At 40.4% G+C, this 24,510-nt stretch overlaps 1 protein-coding gene across 1 annotated transcript in view; it reads left to right on the forward strand.

Moving 5' to 3' along the window:
* Nucleotides 1-8,223: 8,223 nt before the first annotated feature.
* Nucleotides 8,224-24,510, forward strand: part of TULP1 (TUB like protein 1) — a 112,476-nt gene continuing 96,189 nt past the window's right edge. The window contains exon 1 of the mRNA XM_073616001.1: nt 8,224-8,420. Coding sequence (XP_073472102.1) covers nt 8,406-8,420 — 15 coding nt within the window. The 5' untranslated portion in view covers nt 8,224-8,405. The remainder of the gene's footprint in view (nt 8,421-24,510) is intronic.

Raw genomic sequence — 24,510 nt, forward strand, 5'->3', positions numbered from 1 at the left:
CCCAAACGTCTTCCATTTAAGGATTATGGAGGCTACTGTGCTCTTAGGAACCTTAAGTACAGCAGAAATTTTTTTGTAACTTTGGCCAGATCTGTGCCTTGCCACAATTCTGTTTCTGAGCACTTCAGGCAGTTCCTTTGAAATCATGATTCTCATTTGCTCTGACATGCACTGTGAGCTGTAAGGTCTTATATAGACAGGTGTGTGGCTTTCCCAATCAAGTCCAATCAGTATAATCAAACACAGCTTCAGAAGAAATGGATAGCACCTGAGTTAAATATATGAGTGTCACAGCAAAGGGTCTGAATACTTAGGACCATGTGATATTTCAGTTTTTCTTTTTTAATAAATCTGCAAAAATGTCAACAATTCTGTGTTTTTCTGTCAATATGGGGTGCTGTGTGTACATTAATGAGGACAAAAATGAACTTAAATGATTTTAGCAAATGGCTGCAATATAACAAAGAGTGAAAAATGTAAGGGGGTCTGAATACTTTCCATCCCCCCTGTAATGTACAGGACACCATGGATGTTTTACTCATATTTGGGTTGTGGCCCCTTTAAGGAGTAACAGGTAATTAACATACCTGTAGGGAAAGGCCTTTAAAAAACACGAAGCTCCAGAAAGCAGATGTGTAGAGTAGTAAGAGTGGACAAGTGTCTGAAAAACTGCTTAACCACTGAGCTCTGCTGGGAGCTGCTGAAACGTGCTGGGACTGTGTTATCTCTCCGCTGCAGGTAAAAAGCCTTGAGTAAAGTGCCAACAAGTAGACTTTTGTCACATGGGCTGGGGCAAAGCAATTTTCCTGGCGCATCATGGAAGCATACGATGGGTTAAGACTCTGCCCACTTAACCCCAAATGACAAGCTATCTATAGGTTTAGATGCCATGAAACCTCGCATCATTCTTTTCTCTGTCCTCACTGTGTCCTCTCTGTACAGTCTTTAACAAAGCTTTGTGGGGAGTCCCATTCTGGTGATCTGTGGGGAGATATTTTTCCCAAGAAAAGGTGATAGGTCAATCCTTAGAGAACTGTACCTCATATTATTCCTGGCACCGATCTCAGTTTGCCAACACTTGTTAAGATCAGTCGGTCTGTTCAGACAACTTGCCGTTGGGCTCCTTGATAGACTCTGAAAACAAACCAGGAAGTCCCTTTGATTTCAGAGTCTGTCAAGGAGCCGAACGGCAAGTTGTCTGAACAGACCGACAGATCTTTATAAGTGTTGGCAAACTGAGATCGGTGCCAGGAATAATATGATGTACAGTTTCATGATTGTCCTATCACCTGTCGCAAGGTGGATGCCGGTTTGTACACACTTTGGTTCGCATTAGGAAAGTCCAACGTGCTCTGGGAACATCTGGATTGGCCAAGCAATTCATTACACGCGCTTTACCCCCCGTAGGGGTGAGGGCTTCTGGTGAGTGTACATACTTGAGGGGGAGCACAAGAAGTCACCTTACTTGGATGCACTTGGTCACTTTATTTTATGCTCAAGAAGTCACTTTATTTTTGCACAAGGAGTCACTTTATTTTTGCATGGAAGAGGATATAAAGTTGTCATTTTTTGGATTCTAGCATAACAGCACTTTTATGGAAATATGCAATATGGGACATTGAAAGCATTTTTTATACTACTATACAGACTTGTTCTTCTATTGTGTCTTATATGTTTCATACATAATCTTTCAATCAGTTACTCACTGATTTTTTATCAAATAATTTTTCTGGACACTCCTTATTTTAATAAGGGACTCACTTATCACTTGATGATTTTGAATGATAATTGTTTTGATTTGTGTTGAGAAAGGCTATTAGAAGCCTTTTTACAACGCTTAGTGTATTGCACTTCACATGTGTTTGGAATTTACATTTTCATGGGCTAGCACAAAGGAATTATAATAAAAATAACAAGACATAGAAACAGTTTATAATTTTCACAATATTTATTTATTTTGGCATTTAAATGAATGACCACGGTGTTATCCAAGGGGTAACCTGATAATAACTTAAATTTAAATGAAATATGAGCCAACCTGGCTAAAAATTAGACTTCTCAGACATAGGGAGGGTGGGTAGGAGTTGCGGTCCGGTCCGACGGCTAGTGACTGACTGCCCTCAGCTCCTATTCTCTGTTCCCTCCGCGCGGGCTTTACACCCGCCCATTCTGTCCAATCCACTGCCTGATACCGCCGACAAATCCCATGGCTGTTGCTGCCCAGGGATACCGCTGCAACCAATGACAACCTGTAGGGAGAAGAGATCTGCTATCCCATGTTGGCCCTGCATATTGCTATGACCTTTCATTCTATTATGGTTTCACTTACCCACCCTTGTCTGCTATCCTTCTTGGATTAGAGGGGTTATCATATTATTGTTCTTTAGCAGCGCCATTTCCCTGTTCTCATTACGCAAATTTTTGTCATTACGCAAATTGTTGTCCTTTCTTGGGGAGGCTGCAGCTACATATATATATATATATATATATATATATATATATATATATATATATATATATATATATATATCCCAAGTGCGGATTTTTTGTTTTATATAAATCTTAGAAGAAAACCTGTTAGAGTCTGCAAAAGACTTGAGACTGGGGCGGAGGTTCACCTTCCAGAAGCACAATGTCCCTAAACATACAGACAGAGCTATAATGGAATGGTTTAGATCAGGGCTAGACAACCTTAAAGAGGAGGAGATCTACCTGAACAACATGGAAGAAATCAAAGATCACCGGGCACAGTGTCGCCTCCTCACACCTGATTCAAACCACTAATTGCCACACTATCAGGACGCAATCGCACACATTGCACGGCAGTCATGTGTTTAAATCAGGTGATGAGAAGGCACATCAGTGTGAAATCAGCCCTATACTATTATGTCCAGCGTATTGCTTCACAATGACTTGAATATCTCTTATTTCCTGCTGCTGGCACCATTTTGGAGCTAGCCGGGATAAGAAGTGACTGACCCCCAGTTTAGATCAAAGCATATTCATGTGTTAGAATGGCCCAGTCAAAGTCCAGACCTAACTCCATTTGAGAATCTGTGGCAAGACTTGAATACTGCTGTTCACAGACGCTCTCCATCCAATCTGACAGAGTTTGAGCTATTTTGCAAAGAAGAATGGGCAACAATTTCACTCTCTATATGTGCAAAGCTGGTAGAGACATACCCAAAAAGACTTGCAGCTGTAATTGCAGAGAAAGGTGGTTCTAAAGTCAAGTATTGTCTCAGGGGGGCTGAATACAAATGCACGCCACACTTTTTATATATTTATTTGTAAAACATTTTGAAAACCATTTATCATTTTCCAATTATGTGCCACTTTGTGTTGGTCTATCACATAAAACCCCAATAAAATCCATTTACCTTTTTGGTTGTAACGTGACAAAATGTGGAAAAGTTCAAGGGATATGAATACTTTTTCAAGGCACTGTATGTGCTTATTGCATTATCCTTTGAAAGTGAATGAAAGGTCACTGGTAGAACTTAGTAGATGGGAAATTATTTGTCTCTTGGGAGCAAAAAAGGTCAAATTGACTGGATTCAACCGAATCCCCCTACATTAGAGGATTTTAATGAGCGATTTTTAGAATATAGTAGAAACTAAATTGACACTAAATTATTTTCTTATTCTCTAAAAATAATCCATACCCATCCACTACTTAATTGCCCTGTAACATACTTTTTTTTTTAATAAAACCTTTTCTAATGTGTTTCTCTGCCTTCTTGTACTGTTCTTGTACTGTTCTTGTTTGGAAGGAGCAGTGTGCATGAGTTGCAGTCAGTTGCGCAACATACATCCCATAATTCATAGTCCCTAGTCAATCTCAGGAACGAGCAAGAGAGGATGGCTACATTCCTACATACAGCAGGACCATGGAGAATAAAAGTAACAACTTCTAACATAAAGCTGGGTCACAGCAGAAAAAAAACAATTAGAGATTTACATAGTTACATAGTTACATAGTAGGTGAGGTCGAAAAAAAACAGTCCATCAAGTCCTACCTATGTGTGGAGGAGGCTAATAGCAATAGAAGGTACTTCTAAGAATACGTACTTCAATAAAATTTTAATTTATTTAAACCAGAATTTAGTATCGTTTTAAGATGACTGAGAAAAATGTAGCAGCTGATTAAGTGATATGTAAAGTATATACACTGTTATGCTAACATTTATGAACTTCTGCCAAAATAAGTAAAGCATACACCAGGTATGACTAAAATAGGTCAATAATCTTTTACTGACACACCTTAAATGTATTTTCAAGGCCTCTGGAAATTAATACTAACATGGTAAACTTCTGAGCTTTGAAGTACAGATTACCAATGGGAAAGCAGCAGCTGAAAAAGATATAGGAAAAAGTAAAGTGCAATTTGTAAAACCTCAGCTAGTTTATAAGAAAACTAGCTGAGGTTTTGGAAGTGTTAGGGCTCTATGTTTTGTGGGGTTTTTTCCCACTATAGATTCAGTATCTTAGTAACAGGGGTAAAGAGGTAGCAACTGCAACCTGGCCCATAACTCTTGGGACTGGGATCCTGTGTGAAGAAAGCTTGTTTATGTGCCTTTATTACACCAATCTATGCCCCCAATCTTACAGCTTTATTATATTGAGAGACATGTTATCATGATGAGGAGATGTAAGTCATGGCCTAAATTATGCATTTGAGCCAGAGGGGTTCAGTCCAGATTGTTAAACCTATATTAGGTACTTTGTATGTGTGCACTGACACTCTTTATTAAAGGAGAAGTTTGGGGTTTGTAAACCAATAAACCTACATACTCCCATCTATGCTGTTCCACGTGGACTGTAAGCCTTAGTGCTGAGAGTTCACATGACCACCGATTGTTTAGTTCTTGGTCTTCTTGGAGCAGAGAGCAGTGACTGTCAGTAACCGCTCTCCGCTCTGCTCTTCCAGCACTCACTGGAGCGTCAGGCTGGAGAGGGGCCAGGAGCAGCTAGTGCCAGAGAGGTGGAGTTAGCTGCCAATTAGCGCTCTGGGTGGATCCTGACAATATTGTTGGGATCCTTCCAGAGCCTTGAATTGCTCTGCCACATCAGCTGATAGCAGGCACAGGAGAGCAAACATAAGTGCACTCTTGTGACCCACAAGAGATGTATGGCCAAAAAAGTTTGGCCATACTTCCCTTAAAAGTTGTGCTTATTCATACCTGTGCACAAATATTTAGAGGTTTTTTTCTTTACTAGACTTGCTATCTGAAACCATGTACATGTTAGCATTTGTGCGATGAGGAAGGCATAACCTGATGAAATACTGTAGTTGATGAGTAGCTTTCTGATATTATTATTATTATTATTATATCATATTAAAATTGTGCCAATATACTACACAAATAGAAACTCCGTAGAAAAATTCTCATCATTTTATGCCACAGAGGAAATGAATATTGCAAGTCAAACATGTTGTCTGTTCACTTTGCTGCAGCTTTAAGAATAATTCAACTTTTATTAAAGTTATCCTTTATATGCCCATATATCCTGCCTTTCCCACCCCAGTACTCTTCCAAATTCTCACACTTTCCTGTTCCTGCTCTTTGAAAATCTTCACTGTGCAGACTGCATAGCCTCTTTACTGAATGTCCCTTGGCCAGGCTCTGCTTCTTCCACACATGTGTGCCACAATCTCTAGTCATTCCTATTGCATGTGCATTTATCTTTCATCTCATGGGTAAATGGCCTTTTCATAGGAACGATTGGAAGCTGTGGCCTACTTTATTGGGAAAGCCAATGTGCCAGGATACTTTTTTATCGTCCATTTGTCATGCTTGCAATGAGTAAACAACTGCTGCTGCCAAGTTCCATCTTACGACCAAGTCTAGTCTATGCAAAGATAGCATGATCAAAAGCAAAAAAAAAATTGCACTCCTATCTAAACATCCATCTAGACCAAGCTTCTGAATAAGCATCACAGAGGTTTTATTAAAATACAATTATTTAAAAGCATACAACACTACCCACGAAAATGAATTAAATAAATTAAATAAAATTCCCATTACACCCCAGTGGGTCAACTCACTCACTAGATCTATTTGACCACTTGAAAAATGGTCAAACAGAGCAGGGTAAAAATGCTCAAATACACGGGAATTAACAAAATCAAAATACTGTCCTTGGTCTTAAGATCTGCCCACACAATCTCTTTCAGGAAAGAATGGAAGCTTAAGTACTGCGGAGTCAGCACGTTGAGAGCAGTGGCTGCACACAGAGAAGGGAGTTGTCATGGTGTGGCCCTCTATTTATTTCTAAGCTGTCAGATTCCCAGTGCTGGGCTGAGCACTTTACTTATGAATACTGATGGATTGTTTTACATGAATTTTACTAAACAAGATGTTTTACGCTATGAACCTTCTCTCTTTTTTGAACTTTCCTGAAAGGGACTGTCTTTCCTGAATGGGAGTGGGTGGAAAGATCCTAAGGACCATGCAATTCATGTGTATTTGAGCATTTCTTCCATGCTCTGTTTGACCATTTATAAAAGAGGTGGTTAAATAAATCTGGTGAGTATGTTAAGCCACTGGGGTATATTGTTAAGGGTGTGAAGAGCAGGCACTTTACCGCATTGGATGTGATGATTGCCAGCGTGATTTTTCACTTTTATGGAAGTCATTACCCAAACACTATATAGTGCAGGGGTAGGCAACCTTAAAGAGGTGGAGATCTACTTGAACATCATGGGAGAACTCAAAGATCACCAGGCACAGTGTCGTATCTTCACACCAGTTTTAAATCTGTAATTGCCGTATTACTGTGTTGCAATTGCGTGCATTGCACAGTAATCATAGATTTAAATCAAGTGGTGAGGAGGCAAAACATCTCCTCCTCACCACTTGTCAAACACACTCAGCTGCTTTTTAGAGGTGCAGCAGTACTTGCATTCGGCAGCGGCACTCTTAGGGCTTGTTCACACGTAAAACCCTGCGATTAATTTGCGGTTTTACTGCCCCAATCCCTATCCCCTCTAGCTGCTCAGGCAGCAGACAAAGGTATACACATGCTGCTGCAGGAATTAAGCCCCCTGTTGCATTTGGTGCCATGGTCTTATGTGGATCTTCCTCGCTACACCTCCAACTTTACAAGTAGTCCTTCTGCATTGCACTCTGTTTGATGTCCTGGGATGGTAACTGGCTACAAGGAGCACTCTGAACGTTTCATATAATAAGAAACTGGAAAAAGCCTATTTTATTTTAATAAATCAAATGGACCTTCTCTGGTAGATTTGCAGTGTGATAAGAAGTTCAGCGACACACAAGTATGAGCCTGCATATCAATAAACAGGTAATGCATTCGTTGTAAAGGCTGGATAGCCTGCAGCAACTTTGCCTAAAAATTTAGGCCCATGGATGTAGTTGTTTTCATTACTCTCCCTGGTGAAAAACCATATTGGGCGATCATTTTATTACGTAGATGTAGGAGGCCTACAGCGCAAAGCACATTTGTTTTTTTTAATATATTAAATTCAAAGTTAAATTGAGTATGAAAGATATCAATGGCAGAAAGTTTAGAATTTAAGTGATAACCCTTATTGGCAAAGCTATTGAAGATGCAAGCCTTTGAGATTCTTTAGATCCCTTCATCAGGTTTTATACACAAACATATAAAGCCTAACAAAGGGATCTAAAGAATCTTGAAAGTTTGCATCTTTAATAACTTAAATTAGCCAATAAAGCATATCACATAAACTCCTACTACTTTCTGTATAAATCAATGGCTAACACAGTACAATATGACTGCAAAGGTTTTTATTAAAATTGTTATATAACATATACTATATTGGGATTATAATGAAACCATGGTGATTAAATGGTGCATTACCGAAACCTGTGATAATACATGTAATACTTTTTCATATTTCTAACAATTGATTATCTAAAGATAAGCAGTTAACCTATTCCAGATGGACCCCGGTTCATATCAAGTAGAACTCACTGCCTTGGGGAGAAGCTAGTCATATTGGAGTTTATTATATTAGTTCATGAAGTAAATGTTTATATCGTATCTGATTATCTTTGGAGTGACTTCAAAGAGGTTTGAAATTTAGCACTAAAACACGTCTAAGTGTGATACACCATGCAATAAACAGAACAAATAATGAATCCTACTCCTTTTAAGGTCTTCATTATTCTCAAAATATAGATGTGTGATCTAATAGTGGTAATTACAATATCCTACTGCTATGTCTTGCTCCTCCTCCTTCTCCATGTTCTTTTTTGCTACAATGACAGATGGTCAAAGGAAGATTAGTGACCTGGGATAATCTGTAATTAGCATGTTTGTGTGCTGGCATCAATGAGGTTAGACTGTAGTCTTCAAACGACAGGTCTTAGGATGTGAGGGACCAGACCATGATGTAACAAACCAGGACACAGTTCAACATGGCAAGCAAAAAGGTGAGACCAAAATGGCAAAGTCAGTTTGTGTTCCATCTCAGTTTGTGAGTTAGTTTATCTCATTTTATACTGTATTATTTAATTTATCTGAATCAGTCAGAGAGCGTTCATGTGTAAGTAATCACAAAACTACAAATGTATCACTATTACGTATGAATGTATTTTTTTATTTTAGGAACATGGCTAGCAAAAAGGTGAAACCAAAATGGCAAAGTCAAAAAATAGCCTGGCTTTCCTAGGAGAGGTAGCCATTTTTACAATGGTAATTTGGTATTGCTATATGGCATATAGAAATATATCAGAAATTATTTAAAAGTTCAAATACTTTTTTGTGCATTACATGTATTATGTAAAAAATACCTATGCTAAATATAAATCAATAACACATAAAAAGACACTGCATTCCTGCAATTAGATGTTACATGTTTTTTTAATGGTTTGTATTCCATCTCAGTTTGTGAGTTAGTATCTCATTTTATACTGTATTATTTAATTTATCTGAATCAGTCAGAGAGCGTTGATGTGTAAGTAATCACAAAACTACAAATGTATCACTATTACATATGAATGTATTTTTTTTATTTTAGGACACCTACTATTTTCAAACTTTCAAGTGTAACATGCATAGAAATGAAAGGCCTTATCTAAAAGCTTTGTATTTGTTTGATGCTGAATGTGCCAGTTGAATATTTTTCTTTTATTAAAATTACATTGTATGACTATTGTGTTCCTGTACATAGGCAGTAACCATCCTTTATGTTGGTTACCACATCAGTTTTGTAGAATTAATTTAGGTCTTTGACCTGAACATGTACAGTGCCTTGAAAAAGTATTCACACCCCTTGAAATTTTCCACATTTTGTCATGTTAAAACCAAAAAAAGTAAATGTATTTTATTGGGAATTTATGTGATAGACCAACACAAAGTGGCACATAATTGTGAAGTGAAATGAAAATGATAAATGTTTTTCAAAATTGCAAGTGCATTTGTATTCAGCCCCCCTGAGTCAATACTTTGAAGAACCACCTTTTCCATGCAATTACAGCTGCAATTATATAAAAAAAAATGTGCGCTTGCATTAAATGACATGTCTCATTATATCAATGTTCATAAAAAAGATCATGAAGGAAAATGACTCCAAGTGAACAGTATCACTATACTGTACGGTATAGATAAAGTGCAAAATCAATGCTAAGAATTCATATATATTGATTACAATAAAATTACAAAAAATTCAAAAAATAAAAATAAAAAAACATTCAATTCATAACACTAAATATAAAGAAAAGTGCAGAGAATAGTATTCAGGCTCAGTCCAACCCAAGGTGAAAAATTGAAGATTTGAAACTGCATAAAAAAATCCAAAATCGCACAGGTAGAAAAACGCATATCCACAGTTCATTCAATACATCCCATATGAGTGGGGGGAAAGTAGAAGGACGTGAAGAGACTTCCAGCCACTAGTGGATCCAAGGGGTAATAAAAGATGTACCCTTACCAAACAAGTTGGACCTCCTTTATAGCAAGGTCGTATGGGCATGCAGATAGATGATGAATCAGATGGATGACGAATCAGCCGGCATGCACCGCATACAGCAGGGAATAATTCCGGTACTTCAGCATTGGAAGAGGCACTCACTCCTTCCTGACCAGAGCACTTTTTGCGATTCGGCACTGCGTCGATTTAACTGACAATTGCGCGGTCGTGCTACGTTGCACCCAAACAAAATTGACGTCCTTTTCTTTCCCACAAATAGAGCTTTCTTTTGGTGGTATTTGATCGCCTCTGCGGTTTTTATTTTTTGCGCTTTCCTTTTCAATCTGCAGCCACTGCAGTTTTTTGCAAATGCAGTGCAATATGGCTATCTGGAGTTGCACTGCTTTTGCAAAAAATTGCAGTGGCTGCAGATTGAAAAGGAAAGCGCAAAAAATAAAAACCGCAGAGGCGATCAAATACCACCAAAAGAAAGCTCTATTTGTGGGAAAGAAAAGGACGTCAATTTTGTTTGGGTGCAACATAGCACGACCGCGCAATTGTCAGTTAAATCGACGCAGTGCCGAATCGCAAAAAGTGCTCTGGTCAGGAAGGAGTGAGTGCCTCTTCCAATGCTGAAGTACCGGAATTATTCCCTGCTGTATGCGGTGCATGCCGGCTGATTCGTCATCCATCTGTCCCCGCAGAGGGCCATATCTGCATGCCCATATGACCTTGCTATAAAGGAGGTCCAACTTGTCTGGTAAGGGTACATCTTTTATTACCCCTTGGATCCACTAGTGGCTGGAAGTCTCTTTACGTCCTTCTACTTTTCCCCCCACTCATATGGGATGTATTGACTGAACTGTGGATATGCGGTTTTCTACCTGTGCGATTTTGGATTTTTTTATGCAATTCCAAATCTTCAATTTTTCACCTTGGGTTGGACTGAGCCTGAACACTATTCTCTGCACTTTTCTTTAAATTTAGTGTTATGAATTGAATGTTTTTTTATTTTTTGAATTTTTTGTAATTTTATTGTAATCAATATATATGAATTCTTAGCATTGATTTTGCACATTATCTATACCGTACAGTATAGTGATACTGTTCACTTGGAGTCATTTTCCTTCATGATCTTTTTTATGAACATTGATATAATGAGACATGTCATTTAATGCAAGCGCACATTTTTTTTATATAATTTTGGTCTACACCTCACTGATATTTGTGGTATTTGTTGCAGCTGCAGTTATTATATATAATAATTTTTTTCTTTGCTTAGTAGCGCAGGTTTCTCCTTTTTTTCTTGTTTTATCTAGTTTAATTACAGCTGCAAGTCTTTTTAAATATGTCTCTACTAGAGATCGACCAATTATCGGCGGCCAATATTCACTTTTTTTATCGGTATCCATCACATAACTGACATCACTCATAAATGACATCACTTCCTGTATTACTGGCAGCTTAAAGGTGCCAGTTTTAAAAAATAAAGTATTCAAAAACTCAGATCTTGTGTAGAGGAGGGGTTTGGGGTGTTATAGACCCCCGATCCCTCCATAAAGCGTACCTGTCACTGCCTATTACATTCCTTGTGACAGCAATAACAGTGATAAAAAAAAATGTAAAAGGACAGTGTAAACATTTTTTTTTAAATGTACAGAATATCGGCACATAATATTGGCTATCGGCCTGAGAGGTGGCCGAAATATAGGTATCATATCGGCACCGAAAAAACTATATCAGTCTATCCCTAGTCTCTACCAGCTTTGCACAGCTAGAGAGTGACATTTTTACCCATTCTTCTTTGTAAAATATCTCAAGCTCTGTCAGATTGGATGGAGAGCATCTGTGAACAGCAATTTTCAAGTCCTGCCACAGATTCTCAATTGGATTTAGGTCTGGACTTTGACTGGGTCATTCTAACACATGAATATGCTTTGATCTAAACCATTCCATTTTAGCTGTTTAGGGTCGTTGTCCTGCTGGAAGATCAACCTCTGCCCCAGTCTCAAGCCTTTTGCAGACTTAAAGGTTTTCTTCTAAGATCGCCCTGTATTTGGCTCCATCCTTCTTCCCATTAACTCTGATCAGCTTCCCTGTCCCTGCGGAAGAAAAGCATCTCCACAACATGATGCTGCCACCACCATGTTTCACAGTGGGGATGGTGTGTGCAGGATGATGTGAAGTGTTAGTTTTCCACCACACATAGCATTTTGCTTTTAGGCCAAAAAGTTCAATTTTGGTCTCAACTGACCAGAGCACCTTCTTCCAGATGTTTGCTGTGTCCCTCACATGGCTTTTCGCAAACTGGACTTCTTATAACTTTCTTTCAACAATGGCTTTCTTCTTGCCACTCTTTCATAAAGGCCAGATTTGTGGAGTGCACGACTTATAGTTGTCCTGTGGACAGATTCTCCCACCTGAGCTGTGGATCTCTGCAGCTCCTCCAGAGTTACCATGGGCCTCTTGGCTGCTTCTCTGATTAATGCTCTCCTTGCAGTTTAGGTGGACGGCCATGTCTTGGTAGGTTTGCAGTTGTGCCATACTCTTTCCATTTTCGGATGATGGATTGAACAGTGCTCCGTGAGATGTTCAAAGCTTGGGATAGTTTTTTTATAACCTATCCCTGCTTTAAACTTCTCCGCAACTTTATTCCTGACCTGTCTGGTGTGTACATTGGCCTTCATGATGCTGTTTGTTCACTAAGGACCTCTAACAAACCTCTGAGGTGTTCACAGAACAACTGTATTTATACTTAGATTAAATTACACACAGGTGGACTCTATTTACTAATTAGGTGACTTCTGAAGGCAATTGGTTCCACTAGATTTTTAGTTAGGGGTATCAATGTAAAGTTGGCTGAATACAAATGCACGTCACACTTTTCAGATATTTATTTGTAAAAAATGTTGAAAACCATTTATCATTTTCCTTCCACTTCACAATTATGTGCCACTTTGTGTTGGTCTATCACATCAAATCACAAAAAAACACATTTACGTTTTTGGTTGAAACAAGACAAAATATGGAACATTTCAAGGGGTATGAATATTTTTTCAGGGCATTGTACATGCTAATGTGCTATTCACTGCAGTACTGCATTTCTCCTTTTATTCAATTTTCTCTCAAAGGCTAACTTGTTTTGTGAAAAAAAAACAAGTAAAAAGGCGCAAAGCAGGTATACCTTACATAACAGATCCTAAATAGTCCAATGGCAGGGTTGGTATATATGGATGTATATAGATGTATATACAGGAGAAAGTCAATCAGGGCTGCCACCAAAAAAAGACCAGAAGCAAGGTCCAATAGGCTGAGGAAGATAAAACAAGGAAGAGGGGCGCCTCTGAGTATATATCAATAATCATTTATTTAACAACAAACAATATCCACTCACATGGAAGACTGTAGTATTGCGTTCCGGTGCATCTCTGAGTAGAGGAGAGTCTGGAGGACCACAAGTCTCAGCAAGTCCGTGCAGTGCTGGTCACACATCAGGTCCTGGCAGGGATGGATGGTGGTGGCAGAACACGGTGGGAGCTCCCTCGGGTCTCCAGATGGCACTTCCGGATAGATGGTGGGTTTAAGAGTAACATAGACCAACGGTCTGTGGGTTCCAGGGAGGGGGAGAGGGGACGCCAAAGGCCGATCGCCGGGCGCGCTGCCGTCTGAGGCTCGTACGGCTCCGTGGGAGAGAGATAGTAACGGCCGTACAGGGAGCCAGAACGAGGCCTGGAAAGCAAGCTCATCGCGGCGCCGGACCGTGACGTCACAGCTATGCGACGCGTTTCCGAGTCTGCGCGCTATTGGTGACAGGAATAGCGGCACTCCTTTCTCAAGCATGCTTGAGAAAGGAGTGCCGCTATTCCTGTCACCAATAGCGCGCAGACTCGGAAACGCGTCGCATAGCTGTGACGTCACGGTCCGGCGCCACGCTGAGCTTGCTTTCCAGGCCTCGTTCTGGCTCCCTGTACGGCCGTTACTATCTCTCTCCCACGGAGCCGTACGAGCCTCAGACGGCAGCGCGCCCGGCGATCGGCCTTTGGCGTCCCCTCTTCCCCTCCCTGGAACCCACAGACCGTTGGTCTATGTTACTCTTAAACCCACCATCTATCCGGAAGTGCCATCTGGAGACCCGAGGGAGCTCCCACCATGTTCTGCCACCACCATCCATCCCTGCCAGGACCTGATGTGTGACCAGCACTGCACGGACTTGCTGAGACTTGTGGTCCTCCAGACTCTCCTCTACTCAGAGATGCACCGGAACGCAATACTACAGTCTTCCATGTGAGTGGATATTGTTTGTTGTTAAATAAATGATTATTGATATATACTCAGAGGCGCCCCTCTTCCTTGTTTTAACTTGTTTTGTGTATATTTATCTCTTCATTTGTGAACTTTATCCACTTTATGAAAATCCAGGGTCATAAAGTCAAAGGGAGAAAAATTTAATTTGCCTAATTTCTTTGGGAATTTTATACCCATGATTCATTCTGTTGATCATGTTTTCATTTTTGATGCTTTAAATTGGAGCATTCGTATTAACAAATTTAATGAAAATATTTTAATTAATTAGCATGGTCAAAATTCCCTGCTAGTTTTTTTTACATTTCTGAACATGTGTTGTGTATTTAAACTCATTTGAAATAATTTGGAAGAGCTCACCTTCGACATACAACAGATGAGTTATTTATCCTTTGGACCTAAATTTATTAGAAGCAAATATTTAAAATGTAGGAGTTGTTGACTGGCAGGCTGTTAGACAAGCATTTTGGGTAATTAAAGATGAAACCACTACATGAAGCAATTTAGCAAAGCAATAAATATATGTTTATGAGAAATACTGTAAAAACTGTTGCATATAGACTCTGGGCAGTCACAGGTTATGCAACAAGCAAAAAATAGTGTGCTGCGTAGTTTCACCCCACGGGATGAAAAAGTATACAGCACAAGTTCATCATATCTGTGAACAAATGACTGCTAGAGTGTTGTTTCTTATAGTCTGCAAATCAGCAAGTATAAATGACTCTGCAGTCTTCTTGTTTTATTAAACTGCACTTGTTTAGTTTCCCAATTTGAAATTTTTATATAACATTAAAAGGATCTATTCATTAATGTTTTCATTTAAGATTCACAAAAATTTTACCCAACATTTCTACATTTTTTCATATAAGACGTGAAAAAAATATGTGAATCTTTGGTAAAAACATTGATAACGAGACCCCTAAGGAGCTTAATTTTTGGTAAATTAAGAAACAATTATTGTAACATTATCTGTTTGCCGACTGCCCTATAGCAGATTTACTACTACAGGGCAACCATTCTGTGCAGAATAGCGTGTGTATATACTGTACGCCAATGGGCCAATTCTGCAGTGACAGCAGAAGACGGTCAGCGGTGCTGTGCATTGGATGACTGCCGGCACCCGCAGATCGTCGAGGAGCATATGTAGACAATGGAAAGCGCCGTCCTGTCAGCAGGGATGTACTGGTTTTGTTTCCCTGCAAGGCAGGGAATAAAATCCAGCACATCCCTTAGTAAAAGCAGCACACTGTGTACACAAAAACACTGGTTAGGCACACATTTAACCCTTTGATTGCCCTAGATGTTTAACCCCCCCCCAGCCAATGTTTAACCCCCTTCCCAGCCAGTGTCTTTAATACACGCATAGTGCATATTTTAAGCACTGATCACTGTATTAGTGTCACTGGTTCCCAAAAAGTGTCAGTTAGTGTCAACTTGTCCGCCACAATATCGCAGCCCCGCTATAAGTCGCTGATTGCCGCCATTACTATTATTAGAGAAATACAAAACAATTCCATAGTTTGCAGACGCTACAGCTTTTGCGCAACCCAATCTACCAATATACGCTTATTGGGATATTTTTTCTACCAAAAATATGTAGCAGAATACATATTGGCCTAAATTTATGAAGAAATTAGATTTGTTACATTTTTTTATTAGATTAGGTTTTATAGCACAATATATATATATATTTTTTCAATATTCTCAGTATTTTTTTGGTTTTGGCACAAAAAATAAAAAACCCAGTGGTGACCAAATACCACCAAAAGAAAGCTCTATGTGTGGGGGAAAAAAATGACATAAATTTCATTTATATACAGTATTGCATGACCGCGCAATTGTCAGTTAAAATAACGCAGTAACATATAGCAAAAAATGGCCTGGTCATGAAAGGGGGGTAAATCTTCCCAAGGTCAAGTGGTTATGCAAATGAAATGACTTATTTATTTGTGTTTGATGCATTCATTGGTACTCTGCATGTTTTATTTCAGCAGTGACTGATCAAGGCCCAAGCTGAATCATGCACCCAGGTCTGTTTTTTTTTTGTTTGTTTTTTTAGGGAATAATTTTAAGCCCGGGTTCACACTTGTGCGAACACAGACAACGCATGTGATTCACAGCCGCTTGGCGGTGCGGATCGCATGCGTTGTCTGTGCGATACAAGTTCAGCCATACAGTTGTATGGCTGAACTTGCATTGAATTCACAGGAAAATAGTGCAGGGACTTTTTTTTCCCCCGTACTGGAATCGGATCGCATGGGTGTTCTCACCCATGCGATCTGATTCCTGTGCGAATTCACAGTTCGCACTGCGATCTGTGAACCGATCTGGGGGTGTCATTAACAATGTATTGACACCCACAGCGGTTCCCAGAGGACAGTGTGAACTGCCTGTGGGAGAGATGCGATGTGGGAACCGGGGCTGTAATCATGCTGGTTCTTGCATCGCTACAGTGTGAACCTAGACTAAATTTCCAATGCCTCAAAAGGCAGTTATGGGATGTCACGTGATGCTCAATTCACAAAGAATAAGAAAAAGTCTCTATTTAGTCAATGAATTGTAGTTTTTAAATCTCAGCTGAAAATAACTGTCACTTTTTTGAACCAAGATATGTGTATGAGCCGCCCTGGCTGTGTGGGAATGAAGTCCCGTGCCCACCGCTGTGGGTGATGGCCAGGAAGGGAGCTTGTCCATGCTCCAGGCAATGGTAGAGAGTGATAGGTGTCCCAGGAGCCGCACATCAAGTCAAAGCCTGCTGTGGGATGGTGAATGGCAGTCTCAGCCTGGACCCCCCCCAGGCCATGCCCCCAATGCTTTTCACTCTGCCCACCAGAGCTTACTCATGGGGATGGCAAATTGTCTGCCAGTATTTTCTGATAACATGCTGCATTCATCTTGTCATCAATTTTCTCAAGATTTCAGTGCCTTTAGAGCTCACACACCCCCAAAACAACAGTGAGCCACCACCAGGCTTCACAGTGAGAATGGTATTCTTGTCATTGTTGACCTTTCTCCAAACATAGCGCTTATGATTTTGGCCTTATCACTCCAGATTTCAGTGTGCTTGAAACTGTGAGGGATGTCAAGGTGTTGTCGGCCATATTGTATCCAGTCTTTTTTGTGGCATTGGTGCAGTAAAGGCTTATTTCTGGCAATTTGACCATGCAGCTCATTTTTGTTCAAGTTTAGTCGTATTGTGCTCCTTGAAACAACCACACCACACAAGCCTGTATTTCTCATGAGGTTAGTTGTGGGTTTTTCTTTGTATGCTGAACAATTCTTCTGGCAGTTGTGGCTGCAATGTTTCTTCGTCTACCTGACCTTGGCTTGGAATCAAAAGATCCCCAATTTTTCCACTTCTTAATAAGTGACTGAACAGTACTTACTCGCATATTCAAGACTTTGGATATCTTTTTAAAAATTTCTATTACCTTGTTACACACATCTTTTGACAGTTCTTTTCTGCTCACCATGGCTCAGTATCTAGCCTGCTCAGTGCATCCATGTGAGAGCTAACAAACTCATTGACTATTTATACACAGACACAAATTGCAATTTAAAAAGCCACATATGTGGGAAATTATCCTTTAATTGTCATTTTAACCTGTGTGTGTCACCTTGTGTATCTGTACCAGGGCCAAACATTCCATGGTATGTAAACTTTTGATCAGGGCCATTTGGGTGATTTTTGTTATTATTATGACTTAACCTCTTAAGGACCGCGCCATACCCGAATGACGGCTACAGCGCAGCTTGATAACTGGGGGCACGCACCCGGAAATATCCGTGACCGCCGGGTCCAGCGACCGTTTACCACGTGATCGCTTTGTCAAATCGTCACGTCCAGTTCCTCTCTCCCCTCGCTGTACCGATCGGTACAGTGTGGGGGGAGAGGGGTGAGACTGAGTGCTGCAGCGCTGTGGGCTGGATGTCTAGTGCCCACAGCGCTGATATGTGCCCATTCCTGCACTCAGCCATCCTTACTCAGCCATCCATACCCAGCCATCCATACTCAGCCATCCCTACCCAGCCATCCCTACCCAGCCATCCCTACCCAGCCATCCATACCCAGCCATCCATACTCAGCCATCCATACTCAGTCAGCCATCCCTAATCAGCAATACTCATCCATGCTCAGCCATCCATCCATACTCAGCAATACTCATCCATCCATCCATGCTCAGCCATCCTATCCACCCCCATCCATACTCAGTCATACTCAGCAATACCCAGCCATACATAGCCATACTCAGCAATACCCAGCCATACATAGCCATACTCAGCCATACCCAGCAATACCCAGCCATACTCAGCCATACTCAGTCATACCCAGCAATACCCAGCCATACTCAGCCATACCCAGTCATACCCAGTCATACCCAGCCATACTCAGCCATACCCAGAAATACCCAGCCGTAGTCAGCCGTACCCAGCCATACTCAGCCATACGTAGCCATATCCAGCCATATTTCAGCAATACCCAGCCATACTCAGCCATACCCAGCAATACCCAGTCATACTCAGCCGTACTCAGCCATCCCATCCATACTCAGCCATAATCAGCCGTACCCAGCAATCAGTCGTACTCAGTTGTACCCGGCCGTACTCAGCCATACTCATTCATGCTCAGTCATCCCATCCATACTCAGCCATCCCCATCCACGGCTCATCCATCCCCATTCATGCTCATCCATGCCACATCCATGCCACTAGAGTACCTCACAAAAGTGTAATAGGAAGTCAAATTAGATTTGAAACTTATGCCCCTAAAACACCTGATGGTGCTCCCTGCATGTTGGGCCTCTCTATGTGGCCAGGCTGTTTAAAAGTCTCCCACATGTGGTATCACCATACTCAGGAGGAGTAGGAGAATCTATTTTGGGGTGTAATTTTTGGTATGTACATGCTATGTGTTAGAAATATTGTATAAATGGACAACTTTGTGTAAAAAAAAATGCATTTTCATTTTCTTTAGACTTTCTTTTCTAAAGGACTCATTATGCCTCATAGATTATACGTTGGGTTGTTTTCTTTCCAAAATGGGGTCATTTTTAGGGCGTTTCCTTTGTCCGGGTGCTCCAGGGCCTTCAAAAGTGTAAGAGGTAATCAAGAAATTATATGTGTAATTTATGCTCCAAGAATGCCTGATGGCGCTCCCTGCATGTTGGGCCTCTGTATGTGGCCACACTGTGTAAAAGTCTCACACATGTGGTATCGCCATACTCAGGAGGAGTAGTAGAATGTGTTTTGGGGTGTAATTTGTGCTATGCATATGCTGTGTGTGAGAAATAACCTGCTAATATAACAATGTTGAATTGTTGAAAATCTTGAATTGCAAAGAATTGTGGGAAAAATTTTCAATTTAAAAAAACTCACCATGCCTCTTACTAAATACTTTGGAATGTCTACTTTCCAAAAATGGGTTGTTTGTGGGGTATCTGTACTTTCCTGGCTTGTTAGGGTCTCAAGAAATGAGATAGGTATATCAGGTGAGATCAATTTTCAGAGATTGGCACCAAAGCTTGTGGACTCGCTAACTTTAACAAAAAAAACAAATAATTTACACCAATTTGGGTTATTTTTACCAAAGATATGTAGCAGTATAAATTTTGGGCAAAATTTATGAAGAAAAATTACTAATTTGCTAAATTTTATAACAGAAACAAAGAAAAATGCATTTTTTTACAGAATTTTCAGACTTTTTTCTTTTATAGCGCAGAAAAAAAACCCAGAGGTGATTAAAAATCACCAAAGAAAGCTCTATTTGTGTGAAAAAAAGGACAAAAATGTCATATAGGTACAGTGTTGCATGACTGAGTAATTGTCATTCAAAATGTGAGAGCACCGAAAGCTGAAAATTGGTCTGGTTAGGTAGGGGGTTTAAGTGCCCAGTGGGTAAGTGGTTAAAAAGGAGCCAAGCAACCTTGTGATAATAAATGGCTTCATATGATCGCTGTCCTTACATTAAAGTTTTTTGGCATGATCAGTCATGTTTTCAATATCAAAAATTCAAAATGTATGCCAGGGTATGCCAGGGTATGCAAACTTTTGAGCACAAAAGTGCATATATATATATATTAGGTAGGCAGGTACTAGAGTAGTGGGTTTGTTTTGTACTGTCAGCGCAGGTAAATTTAGGCAGGCCTATGCTGTGAGTTAGGCCTGTTTGTTTTGATCTGGGGGCAGGGGAGTGGTTTAGTGTAGCAGCAGGTGATTGACATGTGCTTCAGCTCGTGGGTGCCTCCTCTGGTTTTCAGAAGGTTCTGGAAAAGAGGCAGGGCAGAGAGCTGGAGTGACATGGGGTGTATGTGGGAGCCCTGACCAATCCCCATCTAGGATTTGCAGGGGGCAGGCCTCCTATATATACACATGGTCAGCCTGATGTGGGAGCTGTTGGCAGGTGGAAGAATTGAATGATGGAGTTTTAGACTGCCGTGGTCTGAGGGAACCCCCTTTCTGGGTGGGGGTGAACTCAAGCCTGGAGCTCGGGAGCTGGAAGGGAGCCTCTCTAAACACGGTCATTGAGAGGTGTCTTGGAACAGGAGCAGGAAGAGGACAGTTGGGAGCACTGCCAGGCAAGTCATTTAGGAGGGATCCATGCCGGGGTCGGTGAGTGAGAGGCACAGTGTGAAGCTTTGGGAGAGACATGCCAGGATTTGGATGTGGAGCCAGAGGGAGAGACGGTGGTGGTGTTTTTGAGTCAAGTCGTTGCAGTCACGGGGGTTAGCAGGATTTGCATCGGACGTGCTGGGATCAGTAGTCCACCAAGTGACTCTCTACTAAAATGGTTGCTACCTCAAAGGTGATTGCAGACTCCTGCCTGTAATGGGCTATTAGGAAAACCTTAGGACTTATTCAGATTGAGGCCTAGCCATGTGCTAATGGTGACAGGAACCTAGATTTGGACAGTGAAGTACAGCAAGTGATCTCAAGTAGTGTGCTGGAGGAGATGTTCAGAGGAAGAGACGGTCAAATCTAAACTCAACCAACATTGATTTCATTGAGAAGTATTCATTATCTGGGCATCCCATGTCCCTTTTTCCCATCCAAGTTTAATCCTCTAATAAAAACAACAAAAACAAGCAAGAGACTGTTCATTGTCTGGGAAAGTGTGCCAAAATGGATGTCTGACCAGCAGGGTAAAATGTGTGAATGCTGAAACACGCAGCGACCCCACGGGGGCACCGCTACATATATATCCTTATCCTCAATCAATTATATCCTTCCTACTTTATGCAGAACCGCTATTTTTTATTTTTTATTTAGTGACTGCTTTTATAAATCTAATCTATAGTGGTTACATTCTTTTTTAGGTGTACATTAGATAAGACTTTTTTAATACTAAGAATCATCTTAGCTTTACATAATCACATTTTGTCATTAGTGATGATCTATTTTATTTTAGTGAGATTATATACATGGATTAATTCACTTGTGTCAGTATGAATTGAACTGGATTTTAGTGATCCTGCATCTTGTTACATTTGTGTGGTTCCAGCCTAGAAATCTTCCAGCTGGCAGCAGTAATAATTAATCAGTTTGGGGGGTGGGGATAGGAGCATTTATTAGCAGCTTTCCCACAGCCGGTGATCCCTCTTTGACAAAGAACAGCATCTACTGTTTGAAACATGTCGGATTAGGTCACTGGTGATGTCATCAAAGGCAGGGAAGCTTCGCTCTAATGTTGTATATGCTGCAATATCCATCAGAACTCTACGCCCGAGAGTTTGAGGGATAATAAGGGCTCCTTCTCTCCCTATTCCCACATGCACTGGACTTGACTAGAGATGGGAAGGCCTGGGGGAAAAAATTGAAAAATTGGGAACATTTTTTTTTTCCAAAGCCGTCTTTTGTTTTATTCCAGAAGAATTGGGCCTCTTTCACACGGGGCAGATCAGTCATGATCCGCCCCGTGAACACACGCTGGCTCAGCGGGGATCGCTCCGCCGATCCCCGCTGAGCAGGAAGATGACAGGTGCATCGCTGCACGCTGTGCAGCGACGGACCTGTCAGAGCGCCGCTCTCCCCTATGGGGGGATCGGATGATGACGGTCCGTAGTGTCCGTCGTCATCCGATCCGATCCGAAAACGGAGGGAAAAGTAGGTTTTTCCTCCGTTACACTTTTCAGATCGGAGCGGGGTCGGATGTCAGCGGACATGTCACCGCTGACATCCGACGCTCCATAGGGATGACTGTATGTCCGTTTTTCATCCGAAAACGGATGGATGAAAAACGGACATACGGATCATCCGTGTGAAAGAGGCCTTGGAGAAAGAAAAAATGTGAAATGTTCTTTTACAATGATAAATAACATCTATGACATGGTATTCAAATTATATAACATGAAGACCTTAATGAAAGATTTCTGATACTTTATGTAATGTATTAAATTATTGCAAGTTCTCTCAACTGAAGAAAAGCAAATCCTGTTTAGTTAGCCTACAGTTGGGCAAACTGTGTATCTCCTACAGTTGGCTGATTGTTGGGATATGGTAGATGATAGTTTCTGCCCTCTAAGGCTTTAATTGACAATTAAGAGGGTAATTTTGTCTAACAAATTAGTTCAGCTTTTTCTTAACCTTTAAATGATTCCTATTAATGTTCTCCACCATCACAGCATAATGTTTACCTATAGCCTGCTCGGAGCCAAGATGTTAAAAATACTTTATGGAATGAAATGATAAGGACCATAGTTAACATGCAAGTAGCTTTTCCCTCCAGAGTTCTTATTCCAGAAACATTCTTTCTGCTGCTTCTGGATCATCGCAAAGTGTTTCTTCACCAGCAGCATCTTCAAGTAAGGAAGTGTTATGCCGCGTACACACGATCGGTTTTCTCATCGGAAAAAGATATGATGGCTTTTCCGACGGGATTCAGCTGAACTTACCACCATCAAGAACGCGGTGATGGAATTGCCACAGACGATAGGATAGGAAATTTTTCCGACCGAAAATTTGAGAGCATGCTCTCAATCTTTTGCTGGCTGGAATTCGGCCAGCAAAAGTCCGATGGAGCATACACACGGTCGCATTTTCCAACGAAAAACTCTCATCGGTCTTTTGCGGGCCGAAATTCCAATCGTGTGTACGCGGCATAACAAACCACAACCTCTCAAAAATACTCAATACCTTCATTTATAGATAAAATGACACCTGAAAATCAGGAGAAAGTTGATCAAGCTCTTGCAAGAGCAATATATGGATCAGCATTGTCAATAACTGAAATTGTATACTGGCAGGAAGCTTTTACATTATCACCGGGGGGGTACCTGTTCTCATGTATAGTTGCAATGTTCTTAACATATACAGTTCTTGTTATTCCATTTGTAATAAAAAAATAACATTTTAAAAAGCAAGCTTAGTTTATTTACTAAATAAGCTGTACTTTTATTTGAAGCATAATACTTTTATATGCATTGTAATTCACGTTCTCAGTGTAACAAAATGACTTTCAACTTGTAAAACTATTCCACACTAATTTGACACTGACTATAGTTGCAATGGTTGAAAGTCAAACTAAACAAATGCAGCCTAAGGACCTCTTTTAATGTGGGATCTGGCAAAAAAGAGGGTTTCACCATATCAGATTTGAACAGTATAGTTGCCACATCCCTAAAATATGATTAAGAAAAAGAGAAAAACCCCTTCAATGGGACTTTTAAGACAACATACACTGATGTAATGTGAAAAATGGTTTATTGGATATACAGTACATAAGTCTACGATCAAATAGAGTGATCGATATTAAAAAAATCAAAGTTCGTACAAAATATACATGCATATGAAAAAACAACAAAAACAACAATTTACATGAAAAATATGACAAAGAGATAATAATACTCTCCAGTGAATAGTAATCCCCGGTACCCGGCGCTTTTCTGGTTATACACCTTCGTTAGGGGTATAGGATAGAGGTAGATATAGTCATAATTTGTTTTTACTCTAAAAGATAAAAGGACATATCAAAAAATGATACAGATAAGAATGAGGTATGCACAGTAGCCATAGAGGTCAGATGAGCAGACATGACATTTCAGAGAGTACATCCATGCAAAATGATTCCATAAAGAAAATGGGTGAAGCAACTGTGCCAGTGGGGGTGTAGATGGATGCCAACCCAGCAGTAATAGGATCTTGGAACCCAAATTTCCCAGTTTGTTGTTGGTCAGATGGACAGCAGCAAATGCATTCCAGCAGATTAGCTGGACTGGCGATAAAAGGACACAGCACCAAAATTACACAAATAAATAAAAAATAAGTGTGCGGAAACTTTCTTGCTGTGATGACAGAAAAAAGAAAGAAAAAAAGAA

The sequence above is a fragment of the Aquarana catesbeiana genome, linkage group LG02 (genome assembly GCF_042186555.1).
Source record: "Aquarana catesbeiana isolate 2022-GZ linkage group LG02, ASM4218655v1, whole genome shotgun sequence".
NCBI lineage: Eukaryota > Metazoa > Chordata > Amphibia > Anura > Ranidae > Aquarana > Aquarana catesbeiana.